The sequence below is a fragment of the Ambystoma mexicanum genome, chromosome 13 (assembly GCF_040938575.1).
Source record: "Ambystoma mexicanum isolate Mex_15411 chromosome 13, UKY_AmexF1_1, whole genome shotgun sequence".
In the NCBI taxonomy this organism is placed as follows: Eukaryota; Metazoa; Chordata; class Amphibia; order Caudata; family Ambystomatidae; genus Ambystoma; species Ambystoma mexicanum.
In genome coordinates, this window is record NC_090938.1 from 786,075,088 (window position 1) to 786,095,428 (window position 20,341).

At 50.2% G+C, this 20,341-nt stretch overlaps 1 protein-coding gene across 2 annotated transcripts in view; it reads right to left on the bottom strand.

Annotated features, from left to right (window-relative positions):
• Positions 1–18,531: 18,531 nt before the first annotated feature.
• MSH5 (mutS homolog 5) overlaps positions 18,532–20,341 on the bottom strand; it is a 402,336-nt gene continuing 400,526 nt past the window's right edge. For both annotated transcript variants that reach the window (XM_069635150.1, XM_069635151.1), the window contains one exon: positions 18,532–19,473. In XM_069635150.1, coding sequence (XP_069491251.1) covers positions 19,362–19,473 — 112 coding nt within the window. In that variant the 3' untranslated portion in view covers positions 18,532–19,361. The remainder of the gene's footprint in view (positions 19,474–20,341) is intronic.

Here is a 20,341-nt window from a genome sequence, read left to right on the forward strand (position 1 = left end):
CATAGCTCACAAGTGCTGGGGAGCTCAAGAGGACCCGAAACCATCACTTTCTACCATAGCTCACAAGTGCTGGGCAGCTCCAGGGGAACTGAAGCCATCACTTTCTACCATTGCTCAGAAGTGCTGGGGAGCTCAAGAGGACCTGAAGCCATCACTTTCTACCATAGCTCATAAGTGCTGGGGAGCTCAAGGGGACCTGAAGCCATCACTTTCTACCATAGCTCACAAGTGCTGGGGAGCTCAAGAGGACCTGAAGCCATCACTTTCTACCATTGCTCAGAAGTCCTGGGGAGCTCAAGGGGACCTGGAACCATCACTTCCTACCATAGCTCACAAGTGCTGGGGAGCACAAGAGGACCTAAAACCATCACTTTCTACCAGAGCAAACAAGTGCTGGGCAGCTCAAGAGGACCTGAAACCATCACTTTCTACCATAGCTCTGAAGTGCTGCGGAGCTCAAGAGGACCTGAAACCATCACTTTCTATCATAGCTCACAAGTGCTGGGGAGCTCAAGAGGACCTCAAACCATAATGTTCTACCATAGCTCACAAGTGCTGGGGAGTTCAAGAGGACCTGAAGCCATCACTTTCTACCATAGCTCACAAGTGCTGGGGAGCTCAAGAGGACCTGAAATCATCACTTTCTACCATAGCTCACAAGTGCTGGGGAGCAAGAGAGGACCTGAAACCATCACTTTCTACCATAGCTCACAAGTTCTGAGGAGCACGAGAGGACCTGAAACCATCACTTTCTACCATAGCTCACAAGTGTTGGGGAGCTCGAGAGGACCTGAAACCATCACTTTCTACCATAGCTCACAAGTGCTGGGGAGCTCGAGAGGACCTGAAGCCATCACTTTCTACCATAGCTCAGAAGTGCTGGGAAGCTCCAGAGGACCTCAAACCATCACTTTCTACCAAAGCTCACAAGTGCTGGGGAGCTCAAGAGGACCTGAAGCCATCACTTTCTACCATAGCTCACAAGTGCTGGGGAGCTCAAGAGGACCTGAAGCCATCACTTTCTACCATAGTTCACAAGTGCTGGGGAGCACGAGAGGACCTGAAACAATCACTTTCTACCATAGCTCACAAGTGCTGGGGAGCACGAGAGGACCTGGAACCATCACTTTCTACCATAGCTCACAAGTGCTGGGGAGCTCGAGAGGACCTGAAACCATCACTTTCTACCATAGCTCACAAGTGCTGGGGAGCTCGAGAGGACCTGAAACAATCACTTTCTACCATAGCTCACAAGTGCTGGGGAGCTCAGGAGGACCTGAAACCATCACTTTCTACCATAGCTTAGAAGTGCTAGGGAGCTCCAGAGGACCTGAAGCCATCACTTTCTACAATAGCCCACAAGTGCCGGGGAGCTCCAGAGGACCTGAAACCATCCCTTTCTACCATAGCTCACAAGTGCTGGGGAGCTCAAGAGGACCTGACACCATAATGTTCTATCATAGCTCACAAGTGCTGGGGAGCTCAAGAGGACCTGAAACCATAATGTTCTATCATAGCTCAGAAGTGCTGGGGAGCTCAAGAGGACCTGAAACCATCACTTTCTACCATAGCTCACAAGTGCTGGGGAGCTCAAGAGGACCTGAAATCATCACTTTCTACCATAGCTCACAAGTGCTGGGGAGCAAGAGAGGACCTGAAACCATCACTTTCTACCATAGCTCACAAGTTCTGAGGAGCACGAGAGGACCTGAAACCATCACTTTCTACCATAGCTCACAAGTGTTGGGGAGCTCGAGAGGACCTGAAACCATCACTTTCTACCATAGCTCACAAGTGCTGGGGAGCTCGAGAGGACCTGAAGCCATCACTTTCTACCATAGCTCAGAAGTGCTGGGAAGCTCCAGAGGACCTCAAACCATCACTTTCTACCATAGCTCACAAGTGCTGGGGAGCTCAAGAGGACCTGAAGCCATCACTTTCTACCATAGCTCACAAGTGCCGGGGAGCTCAAGAGGACCTGAAGCCATCACTTTCTACCATAGCTCAGAAAGTGCTGGGGAGCTCAAGAGGACCTGAAGCCATCACTCTATACCATAGCTCACAAGTGCTGGGGAGCTCAAGAGGTCCTGAAACCATCACTTTCTACAATAGCTCACAAGTGCTGGGGAGCTCCAGAGGACCTGAAGCCATCACTTTCTACCATAGCTCAGAAGTGCTGGGGAGCTCAAGGGGACCTGAAGCCATCTTTTTCTACCATAGCTCAGAAGTCCTGGGGAGCTCAAGGGGACCTGGAACCATCACTTCCTACCATAGCTCACAAGTGCTGGGGAGCTCAAGGGGACCTGAAGCCATCACTTTCTACCATAGCTCAGAAAGTGCTGGGGAGCCCAAGAGGACCTGAAGCCATCACTCTGTACCATAGCTCACAAGTGCTGGGGAGCTCAAGAGGACCTGAAACCATCACTTTCTACCATAGCTCACAAGTGCTGGGGAGCTCAAGAGGACCCGAAACCATCACTTTCTACCATAGCTCACAAGTGCTGGGCAGCTCCAGGGGACCTGAAGCCATCACTTTCTACCATAGCTCAGAAGTGCTGGGGAGCTCAAGAGGACCTGAAGCCATCACTTTCTACCATAGCTCATAAGTGCTGGGGAGCTCAAGGGGACCTGAAGCCATCACTTTCTACCATAGCTCAGAAGTGCTGGGGAGCTCAAGAGGACCTGAAGCCATCACTTTCTACCATAGCTCATAAGTGCTGGGGAGCTCAAGGGGACCTGAAGCCATCACTTTCTACCATAGCTCACAAGTGCTGGGGAGCTCAAGAGGACCTGAAGCCATCACTTTCTACCAGAGCAAACAAGTGCTGGGCAGCTCAAGAGGACCTGAAACCATCACTTTCTACCATAGCTCAGAAGTGCTGCGGAGCTCAAGAGGACCTGAAACCATCACTTTCTATCATAGCTCACAAGTGCTGGGGAGCTCAAGAGGACCTCAAACCATAATGTTCTACCATAGCTCACAAGTGCTGGGGAGCTCAAGAGGACCTCAAACCATAATGTTCTACCATAGCTCACAAGTGCTGGGGAGTTCAAGAGGACCTGAAGCCATCACTTTCTACCATAGCTCACAAGTGCTGGGGAGCTCAAGAGGACCTGAAATCATCACTTTCTACCATAGCTCACAAGTGCTGGGGAGCAAGAGAGGACCTGAAACCATCACTTTCTACCATAGCTCACAAGTTCTGAGGAGCACGAGAGGACCTGAAACCATCACTTTCTACCATAGCTCACAAGTGTTGGGGAGCTCGAGAGGACCTGAAACCATCACTTTCTACCATAGCTCACAAGTGATGGGGAGCTCGAGAGGACCTGAAGCCATCACTTTCTACCATAGCTCAGAAGTGCTGGGAAGCTCCAGAGGACCTCAAACCATCACTTTCTACCATAGCTCACAAGTGCTGGGGAGCTCAAGAGGACCTGAAGCCATCACTTTCTACCATAGCTCACAAGTGCTGGGGAGCTCGAGAGGACCTGAAGCCATCACTTTCTACCATAGTTCACAAGTGCTGGGGAGCACGAGAGGACCTGAAACCATCACTTTCTACCATAGCTCACAAGTGCTGGGGAGCACGAGAGGACCTGGAACCATCACTTTCTACCATAGCTCACAAGTGCTGGGGAGCTCGAGAGGACCTGAAACCATCACTTTCTACCATAGCTCACAAGTGCTGGGGAGCTCGAGAGGACCTGAAACAATCACTTTCTACCATAGCTTAGAAGTGCTAGGGAGCTCCAGAGGACCTGAAGCCATCACTTTCTACCATAGCCCACAAGTGCTGGGGAGCTCCAGAGGACCTGAAACCATCCCTTTCTACCATAGCTCACAAGTGCTGGGGAGCTCAAGAGGACCTGACACCATAATGTTCTATCATAGCTCACAAGTGCTGGGGAGCTCAAGAGGACCTGAAACCATAATGTTCTATCATAGCTCAGAAGTGCTGGGGAGCTCAAGAGGACCTGAAACCATCACTTTCTACCATAGCTCACAAGTGCTGGGGAGCTCAAGAGGACCTCACACCATCACTTTCTACCATAGCTCAAAAGTGCTGGGGAGCTCAAGAGGACCTGAAACCATCACTTTCTACCATAGCTCACAAGTCCTGGGGAGCTCAAGAGTACCTGAAACCATCACTTTCTACCATAGCTCAGAAGTGCTGGGGAGCTCAAAAGGACCTGAAACCATCACTTTCTACCATAACTCAGAAGTGCTGGGGAGCACCAGAGGACCTGAAACCATCACTTTCTACCATAGCTCAAAAGTGCTGGGGAGCACAAGAGGACCTGAAACCATCACTTTCTACCATAGCTCACAAGTGCTGGGGAGCTCAAGAGGACCTGAAACCATCACTTTCTACCATAGCTCAGAAGTGCTGGGGAGCTCAAGAGGACCTCAAACCATAATGTTCTACCATAGCTCAGAAGTGCTGCGGAGCTCAAGGGGACCTGGAACCATCACTTCCTACCATAGCTCACAAGTGCTGGGGAGCTCAAGGGGACCTGAAGCCATCACTTTCTATTATAGCTCAGAAGTGCTGCGGAGCTCAAGAGGACCTGAAGCCATCACTTTGTACCATAGCTCACAAGTGCCGGGGAGCTCAAGAGGACCTGAAGCCATCACTTTCTACCATAGCTCAGAAAGTGCTGGGGAGCTCAAGAGGACCTGAAGCCATCACTCTGTACCATAGCTCACAAGTGCTGGGGAGCTCAAGAGGACCTGAAACCATCACTTTCTACCATAGCTCACAAATGCTGGGGAGCTCCAGAGGACCTGAAGCCATCACTTTCTACCATAGCTCAGAAGTGCTGGGGAGCTCAAGGGGACCTGAAGCCATCACTTTCTACGATAGCTCAGAAGTCCTGGGGAGCTCAAGGGGACCTGGAACCATCACTTCCTACCATAGCTCACAAGTGCTGGGGAGCTCAAGGGGACCTGAAGCCATCACTTTCTACCATAGCTCAGAAAGTGCTGGGGAGCCCAAGAGGACCTGAAGCCATCACTCTGTACCATAGCTCACAAGTGCTGGGGAGCTCAAGAGGACCTGAAACCATCACTTTCTACCATAGCTCACAAGTGCTGGGGAGCTCAAGAGGACCAGAAACCATCACTTTCTACCATAGCTCACAAGTGCTGGGCAGCTCCAGGGGACCTGAAGCCATCACTTTCTACCATTGCTCAGAAGTGCTGGGGAGCTCAAGAGGACCTGAAGCCATCACTTTCTACCATAGCTCATAAGTGCTGGGGAGCTTAAGGGGACCTGAAGCCATCACTTTCTACCATAGCTCACAAGTGCTGGGGAGCTCGAGAGGACCTGAAGCCATCACTTTCTACCATTGCTCAGAAGTCCTGGGGAGCTCAAGGGGACCTGGAACCATCACTTCCTACCATAGCTCACAAGTGCTGGGGAGCACAAGAGGACCTAAAACCATCACTTTCTACCAGAGCAAACAAGTGCTGGGCAGCTCAAGAGGACCTCAAACCATAATGTTCTACCATAGCTCACAAGTGCTGGGGAGCTCAAGAGGACCTCAAACCATAATGTTCTACCATAGCTCACAAGTGCTGGGGAGTTCAAGAGGACCTGAAGCCATCACTTTCTACCATAGCTCACAAGTGCTGGGGAGCTCAAGAGGACCTGAAATCATCACTTTCTACCATAGCTCACAAGTGCTGGGGAGCAAGAGAGGACCTGAAACCATCACTTTCTACCATAGCTCACAAGTTCTGAGGAGCACGAGAGGACCTGAAACCATCACTTTCTACCATAGCTCACAAGTGTTGGGGAGCTCGAGAGGACCTGAAACCATCACTTTCTACCATAGCTCACAAGTGCTGGGGAGCTCGAGAGGACCTGAAGCCATCACTTTCTACCATAGCTCAGAAGTGCTGGGAAGCTCCAGAGGACCTCAAACCATCACTTTCTACCATAGCTCACAAGTGCTGGGGAGCTCAAGAGGACCTGAAGCCATCACTTTCTACCATAGCTCACAAGTGCTGGGGAGCTCAAGAGGACCTGAAGCCATCACTTTCTACCATAGTTCACAAGTGCTGGGGAGCACGAGAGGACCTGAAACAATCACTTTCTACCATAGCTCACAAGTGCTGGGGAGCACGAGAGGACCTGGAACCATCACTTTCTACCATAGCTCACAAGTGCTGGGGAGCTCGAGAGGACCTGAAACCATCACTTTCTACCATAGCTCACAAGTGCTGGGGAGCTCGAGAGGACCTGAAACAATCACTTTCTACCATAGCTCACAAGTGCTGGGGAGCTCAGGAGGACCTGAAACCATCATTTTCTACCATAGCTTAGAAGTGCTAGGGAGCTCCAGAGGACCTGAAGCCATCACTTTCTACCATAGCCCACAAGTGCTGGGGAGCTCCAGAGGACCTGAAACCATCCCTTTCTACCATAGCTCACAAGTGCTGGGGAGCTCAAGAGGACCTGACACCATAATGTTCTATCATAGCTCACAAGTGCTGGGGAGCTCAAGAGGACCTGAAACCATAATGTTCTATCATAGCTCAGAAGTGCTGGGGAGCTCAAGAGGACCTGAAACCATCACTTTCTACCATAGCTCACAAGTGCTGGGGAGCTCAAGAGGACCTGAAATCATCACTTTCTACCATAGCTCACAAGTGCTGGGGAGCAAGAGAGGACCTGAAACCATCACTTTCTACCATAGCTCACAAGTTCTGAGGAGCACAAGAGGACCTGAAACCATCACTTTCTACCATAGCTCACAAGTGTTGGGGAGCTCGAGAGGACCTGAAACCATCACTTTCTACCATAGCTCACAAGTGCTGGGGAGCTCGAGAGGACCTGAAGCCATCACTTTCTACCATAGCTCAGAAGTGCTGGGAAGCTCCAGAGGACCTCAAACCATCACTTTCTACCATAGCTCACAAGTGCTGGGGAGCTCAAGAGGACCTGAAGCCATCACTTTCTACCATAGCTCACAAGTGCCGGGGAGCTCAAGAGGACCTGAAGCCATCACTTTCTACCATAGCTCAGAAAGTGCTGGGGAGCTCAAGAGGACCTGAAGCCATCACTCTATACCATAGCTCACAAGTGCTGGGGAGCTCAAGAGGACCTGAAACCATCACTTTCTACCATAGCTCACAAGTGCTGGGGAGCTCCAGAGGACCTGAAGCCATCACTTTCTACCATAGCTCAGAAGTGCTGGGGAGCTCAAGGGGACCTGAAGCCATCACTTTCTACCATAGCTCAGAAAGTGCTGGGGAGCCCAAGAGGACCTGAAGCCATCACTCTGTACCATAGCTCACAAGTGCTGGGGAGCTCAAGAGGACCTGAAACCATCACTTTCTACCATAGCTCAGAAAGTGCTGGGGAGCCCAAGAGGACCTGAAGCCATCACTCTGTACCATAGCTCACAAGTGCTGGGGAGCTCAAGAGGACCTGAAACCATCACTTTCTACCATAGCTCAGAAAGTGCTGGGGAGCCCAAGAGGACCTGAAGCCATCACTCTGTACCATAGCTCACAAGTCCTGGGGAGCTCAAGGGGACCTGGAACCATCACTTCCTACCATAGCTCACAAGTGCTGGGGAGCTCAAGGGGACCTGAAGCCATCACTTTCTACCATAGCTCAGAAAGTGCTGGGGAGCCCAAGAGGACCTGAAGCCATCACTCTGTACCATAGCTCACAAGTGCTGGGGAGCTCAAGAGGACCTGAAACCATCACTTTCTACCATAGCTCACAAGTGCTGGGGAGCTCAAGAGGACCCGAAACCATCACTTTCTACCATAGCTCACAAGTGCTGGGCAGCTCCAGGGGACCTGAAGCCATCACTTTCTACCATAGCTCAGAAGTGCTGGGGAGCTCAAGAGGACCTGAAGCCATCACTTTCTACCATAGCTCATAAGTGCTGGGGAGCTCAAGGGGACCTGAAGCCATCACTTTCTACCATAGCTCACAAGTGCTGGGGAGCTCAAGAGGACCTGAAGCCATCACTTTCTACCATTGCTCAGAAGTCCTGGGGAGCTCAAGGGGACCTGGAACCATCACTTCCTACCATAGCTCACAAGTGCTGGGGAGCACAAGAGGACCTAAAACCATCACTTTCTACCAGAGCAAACAAGTGCTGGGCAGCTCAAGAGGACCTGAAACCATCACTTTCTACCATAGCTCAGAAGTGCTGCGGAGCTCAAGAGGACCTGAAACCATCACTTTCTATCATAGCTCACAAGTGCTGGGGAGCTCAAGAGGACCTCAAACCATAATGTTCTACCATAGCTCACAAGTGCTGGGGAGCTCAAGAGGACCTCAAACCATAATGTTCTACCATAGCTCACAAGTGCTGGGGAGTTCAAGAGGACCTGAAGCCATCACTTTCTACCATAGCTCACAAGTGCTGGGGAGCTCAAGAGGACCTGAAATCATCACTTTCTACCATAGCTCACAAGTGCTGGGGAGCAAGAGAGGACCTGAAACCATCACTTTCTACCATAGCTCACAAGTTCTGAGGAGCACGAGAGGACCTGAAACCATCACTTTCTAGCATAGCTCACAAGTGTTGGGGAGCTCGAGAGGACCTGAAACAATCACTTTCTACCATAGCTCACAAGTGCTGGGGAGCTCGAGAGGACCTGAAGCCATCACTTTCTACCATAGCTCAGAAGTGCTGGGAAGCTCCAGAGGACCTCAAACCATCACTTTCTACCATAGCTCACAAGTGCTGGGGAGCTCAAGAGGACCTGAAGCCATCACTTTCTACCATAGCTCACAAGTGCTGGGGAGCTCAAGAGGACCTGAAGCCATCACTTTCTACCATAGTTCACAAGTGCTGGGGAGCACGAGAGGACCTGAAACCATCACTTTCTACCATAGCTCACAAGTGCTGGGGAGCACGAGAGGACCTGGAACCATCACTTTCTACCATAGCTCACAAGCGCTGGGGAGCTTGAGAGGACCTGAAACCATCACTTTCTACCATAGCTCACAAGTGCTGGGGAGCTCGAGAGGACCTGAAACAATCACTTTCTACCATAGCTCACAAGTGCTGGGGAGCTCAGGAGGACCTGAAACCATCACTTTCTACCATAGCTTAGAAGTGCTAGGGAGCTCCAGAGGACCTGAAGCCATCACTTTCTACCATAGCCCACAAGTGCTGGGGAGCTCCAGAGGACCTGAAACCATCCCTTTCTACCATAGCTCACAAGTGCTGGGGAGCTCAAGAGGACCTGACACCATAATGTTCTATCATAGCTCACAAGTGCTGGGGAGCTCAAGAGGACCTGAAACCATAATGTTCTATCATAGCTCAGAAGTGCTGGGGAGCTCAAGAGGACCTGAAACCATCACTTTCTACCATAGCTCACAAGTGCTGGGGAGCTCAAGAGGACCTCACACCATCACTTTCTACCATAGCTCAAAAGTGCTGGGGAGCTCAAGAGGACCTGAAACCATCACTTTCTACCATAGCTCACAAGTCCTGGGGAGCTCAAGAGTACCTGAAACCATCACTTTCTACCATAGCTCAGAAGAGCTGGGGAGCTCAAAAGGACCTGAAACCATCACTTTCTACCATAACTCAGAAGTGCTGGGGAGCACCAGAGGACCTGAAACCATCACTTTCTACCATAGCTCAAAAGTGCTGGGGAGCACAAGAGGACCTGAAACCATCACTTTCTACCATAGCTCACAAGTGCTGGGGAGCTCAAGAGGACCTGAAACCATCACTTTCTACCATAGCTCAGAAGTGCTGGGGAGCTCAAGAGTACCTCAAACCATAATGTTCTACCATAGCTCAGAAGTGCTGCGGAGCTCAAGAGGACCTGAAACCATCACTTTCTATCATAGCTCACAAGTGCTGGGGAGCTCAAGAGGACCTCAAACCATAATGTTCTACCATAGCTCACAAGTGCTGGGGAGCTCAAGAGGACCTGAAACCATCACTTTCTACAATAGCTCAGAAGTGCTGGGGAGCTCAAGAGGACCTCAAGCCATCACTTTGTACCATAGCTCACAGGTGCTGGGGAGCTCAAGAGGACCTGAAATCATCACTTTCTACCATAGCTCACAAGTGCTGGGGAGCAAGAGAGGACCTGAAACCATCACTTTCTACCATAGCTCACAAGTTCTGAGGAGCACGAGAGGACCTGAAACCATCACTTTCTACCATAGCTCACAAGTGTTGGGGAGCTCGAGAGGACCTGAAACCATCACTTTCTACCATAGCTCACAAGTGCTGGGGAGCTCGAGAGGACCTGAAGCCATCACTTTCTACCATAGCTCAGAAGTGCTGGGAAGCTCCAGAGGACCTGAAACCATCACTTTCTACCATAGCTCACAAGTGCTGGGGAGCTCAAGAGGACCTGAAGCCATCACTTTCTACCATAGCTCACAAGTGCTGGGGAGCTCAAGAGGACCTGAAGCCATCACTTTCTACCATAGTTCACAAGTGCTGGGGAGCACGAGAGGACCTGAAACCATCACTTTCTACCATAGCTCACAAGTGCTGGGGAGCACGAGAGGACCTGGAACCATCACTTTCTACCATAGCTCACAAGTGCTGGGGAGCTCGAGAGGACCTGAAACCATCACTTTCTACCATAGCTCACAAGTGCTGGGGAGCTCGAGAGGACCTGAAACAATCACTTTCTACCATAGCTCACAAGTGCTGGGGAGCTCAGGAGGACCTGAAACCATCACTTTCTACCATAGCTTAGAAGTGCTAGGGAGCTCCAGAGGACCTGAAGCCATCACTTTCTACCATAGCCCACAAGTGCTGGGGAGCTCCAGAGGACCTGAAACCATCCCTTTCTACCATAGCTCACAAGTGCTGGGGAGCTCAAGAGGACCTGACACCATAATGTTCTATCATAGCTCACAAGTGCTGGGGAGATCAAGAGGACCTGAAACCATAATGTTCTATCATAGCTCAGAAGTGCTGGGGAGCTCAAGAGGACCTGAAACCATCACTTTCTACCATAGCTCACAAGTGCTGGGGAGCTCAAGAGGACCTGACACCATCACTTTCTACCATAGCTCAAAAGTGCTGGGGAGCTCAAGAGGACCTGAAACTATCACTTTCTACCATAGCTCACAAGTCCTGGGGAGCTCAAGAGTACCTGAAACCATCACTTTCTACCATAGCTCAGAAGTGCTGGGGAGCTCAAAAGGACCTGAAACCATCACTTTCTACCATAACTCAGAAGTGCTGGGGAGCACCAGAGGACCTGAAACCATCAATTTCTACCATAGCTCACAAGTGCTGGGGAGCACAAGAGGACCTGAAACCATCACTTTCTACCATAGCTCACAAGTGCTGGGGAGCACAAGAGGACCTGAAACCATAATGTTCTACCATAGCTCAGAAGTGCTGGGGAGCTCAAGAGGACCAGAAACCATAATGTTCTTCCATAGCTCACAAGTGCTGGGGAGCTCCAGAGGACCTGAAGCCATCACTTTCTACCATAGCTCACAAGTGCTCGGGAGCTCAAGAGGACCTGAAGCCATCACTTTTTACCATAGCTCAGAAGTGCTGTGGAGCCCAAGAGGACCTGAAACCATAATGTTCTACCATAGCTCAGAAGTGCTGGGGAGCTCAAGAGGACCTGAAACCATAATGTTCTACCTTAGCTCAGAAGTGCTGGGGAGCTCAAGAGGACCTGAAACCATAATGTCCTACCATAGCTCAGAAGTGCTGGGGAGCTCAAGAGGACCTGAAACCATAATGTTCTACCATAGCTCACAAATGCTGGGGAGCTCAGGAGGACCTGAAGCCATCACTTTCTACCATAGCTCAGAAGTGCCGGGTGAAACCATCACTTTCTATCATAGCTCACAAGTGCTGGGGAGCTCAAGAGGACCTGGAACCATCACTTTCTATCATAGCTCAAAAGTGCTGGGGAGCTCAAGAGGACCTGGAACCATCACTTTCTACCATAGCTCAGAAGTGCTGGGGAGCACAAAAGGACCTGAAACCATCACTTTCTACCATAGCTCACAAGTGCTGGGGAGCTCAAGAGGGCCTGAAACCATCACTCTCTACCATAGCTCACAAGTGCTGGGGAGCTCCAGAGGACCTGAAACCATCGCTTTCTACCATAGCTCACAAGTGCTGGGGAGCTCAAGAGGACCTGAAACCATAATGTTCTATCATAGTTCACAAGTGCTGGGGAGCTCCAGAGGACCTGGAACCATCACTTTCTACCATAGGTCAGAAGTGCTGGGGAGCTCAAGAGGACCTGAAACCATCACTTTCTACAATAGCTCACAAGTGCTGGGGAGCTCCAGAGGACCCGGAACCATCACTTTCAACCATAGCTCAGAAGTGCTGGGGAGCTCAAGAGGACCTGAAACCATAATGTTCTACCATAGCTCAGAAGTGCTGGGGAGCTCAAGAGGACCTGAAACCATAATGTTCTACCATAGCTCAGAAGTGCTGGGGAGCGCAAGAGGACCTGAAACCATAATGTTCTACCATAGCTCAGAAGTGTTGGGGAGCTCAAGAGGACCTCAAACCATAATGTTCTACCATAGCTCAGAAGTGCTGGGGAGCTCAAGAGGACCTCAAACCATAATGTTCTACCATAGCTCAGAAGTGTTGGGGAGCTCAAGAGGACCTCAAACCATAATGTTCTACCATAGCTCAGAAGTCCTGGGGAGCTCAAGAGGACCTGAAACCATCACTTTCTACCATAGCTCAGAAGTGCTGGGGAGCTCAAGAGGACCTCAAACCATAATGTTCTACCATAGCTCAGAAGTGCTGGGGAGCTCAAGAGGACCTCAAACCATAATGTTCTACCATAGCTCAGAAGTGCTGGGGAGCTCAAGAGGACCTCAAATCATAATGTTCTACCATAGCTCAGAAGTCCTGGGGAGCTCCAGAGGACCTGACGCCATCACTTTCTACTATAGCTCACAAGTGCTGGGGAGCTCCAGAGGACCTGAAACCATCACTTTCTACCATAGCTCAGAAGTGCTGGGGCGCTCAAGAGGATCTGAAACCATCACTTTCTACCATAGCTCACAAGTGCTGGGGAGCTTAAGAGGACCTGAAACCAAAATGTTCTACCATAGCTCAAGTGCTGGGATGCTCAAGAGGACCTGAAACCATAATGTTCTACCATAGCTCACAAGTGCTGGGGAGCTCAAGAGGACCTGAAACCATCACTTTCTACCATAGCTCACAAGTGCTGGTGAGCTCAAGAGGACCTGAAACCATCACTTTCTACCATAGCCCACAAGTCCTGGGGAGCTCAAGAGGACCTGACACCATCACTTTCTACCATAGATCACAAGTGCTGGGGAGCTGAAGAGGACCTGAAACCATCACTTTCTACCATAGCTCATAAGTGCTGGGGAGCACAAGAGGACCTGAAACCATCACTTTCTACCATAACTCAGAAGTGCTGGGGAGCTCAAGAGGACCTGAAACCATCACTTTCTATCATAGCTCACAAGTGCTGGGGAGCTCAAGAGGACCTCAAACCATAATGTTCTACCATAGCTCACAAGTGCTGGGGAGCTCAAGAGGACCTCAAACCATAATTTTCTACCATAGCTCACAAGTGCTGGGGAGCTCAAGAGGACCTGAAACCAAAGTGCTGGGGAGGTCAAGAGGACCTGAAGCCATCACTTTCTACCATAGCTCACAAGTGCTGGGGAGCTCAAGAGGACCTGACACCATCACTTTCTACCATAGCTCAGAAGTGCTGGGGAGCTCAAGAGGACCTGAAGCCATCACTTTGTACCATAGCTCACAGGTGCTGGGGAGCTCAAGAGGACCTGAAACCATCACTTTCTACCATAGCTCACAAGTGCTGGGGAGCTCGAGGACCTGAAACCATCACTTTCTAACATAGCTCACAAGTGCTGGGGAGCTCAAGAGGACCTGAAGCCATCACTTTCTACCATAGCTCACAAGTGCTGGGGAGCTCAAGGGGACCTGAAGCCATCACTTTGTACCATAGCTCACAAGTGCCGGGGAGCTCAAGAGGACCTGAAGCCATCACTTTCTACCATAGCTCAGAAAGTGCTGGGGAGCTCAAGAGGACCTGAAGCCATCACTCTGTACCATAGCTCACAAGTGCTGGGGAGCTCAAGAGGACCTGAAACCATCACTTTCTACCATAGCTCACAAGTGCTGGGGAGCTCCAGAGGACCTGAAGCCATCACTTTCTACCATAGCTCAGAAGTGCTGGGGAGCTCAAGGGGACCTGAAGCCATCACTTTCTACCATAGCTCAGAAGTCCTGGGGAGCTCAAGGGGACCTAGAACCATCACTTCCTACCATAGCTCACAAGTGCTGGGGAGCTCAAGGGGGCCTGAAGCCATCACTTTCTATTATAGCTCAGAAGTGCTGCGGAGCTCAAGAGGACCTGAAGCCATCACTTTGTACCATAGCTCACAAGTGCCGGGGAGCTCAAGAGGACCTGAAGCCATCACTTTCTACCATAGCTCAGAAAGTGCTGGGGAGCCCAAGAGGACCTGAAGCCATCACTCTGTACCATAGCTCACAAGTGCTGGGGAGCTCAAGAGGACCTGAAACCATCACTTTCTAACATAGCTCACAAGTGCTGGGGAGCTCAAGAGGACCCGAAACCATCACTTTCTACCATAGCTCACAAGTGCTGGGGAGCTCAAGAGGACCTGAAGCCATCACTTTGTACCATAGCTCACAGGTGCTGGGGAGCTCAAGAGGACCTGAAACCATCACTTTCTACCATAGCTCACAAATGCTGGGGAGCTCGAGGACCTGAAACCATCACTTTCTACCATAGCTCACAAGTGCTGGGGAGCTCAAGAGGACCTCAAATCATAATGTTCTACCATAGCTCAGAAGTCCTGGGGAGCTCCAGAGGACCTGACGCCATCACTTTCTACTATAGCTCACAAGTGCTGGGGAGCTCCAGAGGACCTGAAACCATCACTTTCTACCATAGCTCAGAAGTGCTGGGGCGCTCAAGAGGATCTGAAACCATCACTTTCTACCATAGCTCACAAGTGCTGGGGAGCTTAAGAGGACCTGAAACCAAATTGTTCTACCATAGCTCAAGTGCTGGGATGCTCAAGAGGACCTGAAACCATAATGTTCTACCATAGCTCACAAGTGCTGGGGAGCTCAAGAGGACCTGAAACCATCACTTTCTACCATAGCTCACAAGTGCTGGTGAGCTCAAGAGGACCTGAAACCATCACTTTCTACCATAGCCCACAAGTCCTGGGGAGCTCAAGAGGACCTGACACCATCACTTTCTACCATAGATCACAAGTGCTGGGGAGCTGAAGAGGACCTGAAACCATCACTTTCTACCATAGCTCATAAGTGCTGGGGAGCACAAGAGGACCTGAAACCATCACTTTCTACCATAACTCAGAAGTGCTGGGGAGCTCAAGAGGACCTGAAACCATCACTTTCTATCATAGCTCACAAGTGCTGGGGAGCTCAAGAGGACCTCAAACCATAATGTTCTACCATAGCTCACAAGTGCTGGGGAGCTCAAGAGGACCTCAAACCATAATGTTCTACCATAGCTCACAAGTGCTGTGGAGCTCAAGAGGACCTGAAACCACAGGGCTGGGGAGGTCAAGAGGACCTGAAGCCATCACTTTCTACCATAGCTCACAAGTGCTGGGGAGCTCAAGAGGACCTGACACCATCACTTTCTACCATAGCTCAGAAGTGCTGGGGAGCTCAAGAGGACCTGAAGCCATCACTTTGTACCATAGCTCACAGGTGCTGGGGAGCTCAAGAGGACCTGAAACCATCACTTTCTACCATAGCTCACAAGTGCTGGGGAGCTCGAGGACCTGAAACCATCACTTTCTACCATAGCTCACAAGTGCTGGGGAGCTCAAGAGGACCTGAAGCCATCACTTTCTACCATAGCTCACAAGTGCTGGGGAGCTCCAGGGGACCCGAAACCATCACTTTCTACCATAGCTCACAAGTGCTGGGGAGCTCCAGGGGACCCGGAACCATCACTTTCTACCATAGCTCAGAAAGTGCTGGGGAGCCCAAGAGGACCTGAAGCCATCACTCTGTACCATAGCTCACAAGTGCTGGGGAGCTCAAGAGGACCTGAAACCATCACTTTCTAACATAGCTCACAAGTGCTGGGGAGCTCAAGAGGACCCGAAACCATCACTTTCTACCATAGCTCACAAGTGCTGGGGAGCTCAAGAGGACCTGAAGCCATCACTTTGTACCATAGCTCACAGGTGCTGGGGAGCTCAAGAGGACCTGAAACCATCACTTTCTACCATAGCTCACAAGTGCTGGGGAGCTCGAGGACCTGAAACCATCACTTTCTACCATAGCTCACAAGTGCTGGGGAGCTCAAGAGGACCTCAAATCATAATGTTCTACCATAGCTCAGAAGTCCTGGGGAGCTCCAGAGGACCTGACGCCATCACTTTCTACTATAGCTCACAAGTGCTGGGGAGCTCCAGAGGACCTGAAACCACCACTTTCTACCATAGCTCAGAAGTGCTGGGGCGCTCAAGAGGATCTGAAACCATCACTTTCTACCATAGCTCACAAGTGCTGGGGAGCTTAAGAGGACCTGAAACCAAATTGTTCTACCATAGCTCAAGTGCTGGGATGCTCAAGAGGACCTGAAACCATAATGTTCTACCATAGCTCACAAGTGCTGGGGAGCTCAAGAGGACCTGAAACCATCACTTTCTACCATAGCTCACAAGTGCTGGTGAGCTCAAGAGGACCTGAAACCATCACTTTCTACCATAGCCCACAAGTCCTGGGGAGCTCAAGAGGACCTGACACCATCACTTTCTACCATAGATCACAAGTGCTGGGGAGCTGAAGAGGACCTGAAACCATCACTTTCTACCATAGCTCATAAGTGCTGGGGAGCACAAGAGGACCTGAAACCATCACTTTCTACCATAACTCAGAAGTGCTGGGGAGCTCAAGAGGACCTGAAACCATTACTTTCTATCATAGCTCACAAGTGCTGGGGAGCTCAAGAGGACCTCAAACCATAATGTTCTACCATAGCTCACAAGTGCTGGGGAGCTCAAGAGGACCTCAAACCATAATGTTCTACCATAGCTCACAAGTGCTGTGGAGCTCAAGAGGACCTGAAACCACAGGGCTGGGGAGGTCAAGAGGACCTGAAGCCATCACTTTCTACCATAGCTCACAAGTGCTGGGGAGCTCAAGAGGACCTGACACCATCACTTTCTACCATAGCTCAGAAGTGCTGGGGAGCTCAAGAGGACCTGAAGCCATCACTTTGTACCATAGCTCACAGGTGCTGGGGAGCTCAAGAGGACCTGAAACCATCACTTTCTACCATAGCTCACAAGTGCTGGGGAGCTCGAGGACCTGAAACCATCACTTTCTACCATAGCTCACAAGTGCTGGGGAGCTCAAGAGGACCTGAAGCCATCACTTTCTACCATAGCTCACAAGTGCTGGGGAGCTCCAGGGGACCCGAAACCATCACTTTCTACCATAGCTCACAAGTGCTGGGGAGCTCCAGGGGACCCGGAACCATCACTTTCTACCATAGCTCAGAAGTGCTGGGGAGCTCAAGAGGACCCGAAACCATCACTTTCTACCATAGCTCACAAGTGCTGGGGAGCTCAAGAGGACCTGGAATCAGCAATCCCCTTGGCAACAGCGCAGCCGGTACTAAGCGCCATTGCCTATTGCCCAGCACCAGCCTTTGCCTGGGGCCGCCCCAATATCAGCAATATCAAGCCCAGCTGAATTAATCATCAGCCTTAAGAAATACACCCATGTCTCTTCCCAAAGACTGCACATCAAACCCGAGTATGGTGCACAGGGTGTACTCGCAAAAGAACATCACTCTAATCGTATCCCACACTCACAACCTTCTCACAACCTCAGGCCCACGTCAACCAGAGCACTACAGGTTGGACACTCAAAAAGAAAGCGTACCGGTCTCCCCACAGCCACCATACATGACCAGAACCCTAGAGAATTCAGGCAACTTCTGTAAGAGAAATCCCTGAATGACCAAGCCAGATTTCCCCTTCAGCCAAAGAACATGAAACCCATTTGATGGAGACACTGACCTATGAAATCTATGGTTGGCACGTAATGCACTGTGCATTGGAGTACTGGAATCCATGTTACTTTCGTCATTGTATAATTATGTACCTTCTCTCTCCCACCCGCCCCATCCCATCCCATTGCCAACCCTTCATGGCACCCTTGCGTGGGTCGCATTCTGCTTGTACACATTAAATGAATACATCAGCCTGGAGGCCGTTTAGTTAGGATTTAACACCATTTAAAAATCTTTTCCAATAGTTTCAACCTCATATACTCATGGCTCCTGGTCATTGCCAGATCCCCCGCTGCTGTCCAAAACGTCATGGGCTGTATGGAGTGCACACCTAGCTGGAAAGATGGCAATTAAAATAAGAAGTCATTTGCAGCCTCTGCTAAGTTTAAGAAAAATGAATGTTGGATTTTCTACTGTGATTTTATGATTATATTGCTTGCATATAACGTTTTAATGTAACTGGTTATAGTTCAAGCGCAGTATTTGGTTGTAACATGGTTTAATGATTTAATGAAAATTAGAAATAAAGTGTTTTTAAAAAAATGAACTTTTTTAAAATTAACAACAAACATCAAAGTTTACACCGAATTCAAGAATTCACAAACTTGGCCTCTTGCTTTACCACGGGTGGCATATGTGGCCCTTCCTATGGTTTAGGAGCTTGATTGGGTGTTCTGAAGGTTCTAGGCCGCCAGCTTCCACCACGGTCTCCAAGTCACAAGATGGCGGCCACAGCGGGCAGCACTTCCTGGCTCATGAACTCCTGCAGGACCAAGTTTGGGTCCTCCAAGTCGAGGGCCAGAAATCTGCCCTCTGCTTTTCAGAGTAGGCCTACAGAGCCCTTCCAAGGTTCTAGGACCTTGATTGGTTGTTCTGCAGCTTCTGTGTCATCAGCCTAGGTCCTTCTCTTCTAATCACAAGATGGCGGCCAAAGCGGGAAGCACTTCCTGGCTCATGAGCTCCTGCAGGTCCAGGTTTGGGTCCTGCAAGTCTAGGGCCAGGAATATGCCCTCTGCTTTACAGGGTAGGCCTACAGAGCCCTTCCAAGGTTCTATGACCTTGATAGGTTGTTCTGTAGCTTCTGTGTCATCAGCCTACATCCCTCTCTTCTAATCACAAGATGGCGGCCGCAGCGGGCAGCACTTCCAAGCTCATGAACTCCTGCAGGTCCAGGGTAGGGTCCTGCAAGTCGAGGGCCAGAAGTATGCCCTCTGCTTTACAGGGTAGGCCTACAGAGCCCTTCCAATGGTCTACGACCTTGATAGGTTGTTCTGCAGCTTCTGTATCATCAGCCTAAGTCCCTCTCTCCTAATCACAATATGGCGGCCGCTGCGGGCAACACTTCCTGGCTCATGAACTCCTGCAGGTCCAGGCTTGGGTCCTGCAAGTCGAGGGCCAGGAACTTTTCCACCAGGGTTTTGCACCTAAAGGAGAGACGAAAAGGCAAGTTAATGCTCCCCTACTGCTTTTTGAGGAAGATAGTGTGTAAATTGTTCTATGTTATAATCCCTGGACATAAAAACCCAGAATGAAAATGAAGTGATAACAATGAATAGATAAAAAAGACCCAATATGACAGTAAAAGCAATGTAAAAGGTAAAAAAAGACATTTTAAATGAGGAAAGTAAAAATAACACACTTTTTTGTGCAAATGCATGCATCTGTGTTAGGAAAGATTTCATAATTGTAGGTAATTTTCCTTCCATGTGGCAACCCCTAAACTTTTTGCTGTTGTTTTCACCTTGTTCTTGACTTTGCCAGAGAAGTGCAGCCTTCTGCCGCACTCCTCTGGGCTTTCGCTCCTTTCTTACGGGGAAACTGACATGCCCTTAAGACAGTCAGTACCGGGGAACGCTGTTTCCCGTAGTTTCTTTTATCGTGTTGCGGCTTTAGTGCAACATGACACAAGAGGGCACTGTAAGCTAAGTTACAGCTCTCTTGGGTCTCTAGCCTTCGACAGGCCCTAGATACTCTTTTAGGATGGTATTTTGATCGGTGCAAGTCATTCAGGGACTGGAATGGTGGCAGCGATCGTTTTGTTTATTTTGAGCTCCTTTTGGCGTTCTGAGCACGTTTTTCGCACTGAACCCAAAATGGTGGCCTGGCTCCCAATATGGCCAGTCCATGAGGCTCCTTTGTCCTGTCCACTGACCGTCTTGCTCCCTTCACCTTCCCCAGGTCGGGCGACCCGGGGCCTTCCTTATTTGGGCATGTACTTTCCCGCGAAACGTGGTTGCTTTCGCGGGCTTCTACATGTCGTTTGTGTGCTTCCAGGGTGTGGGCTGGGATGTC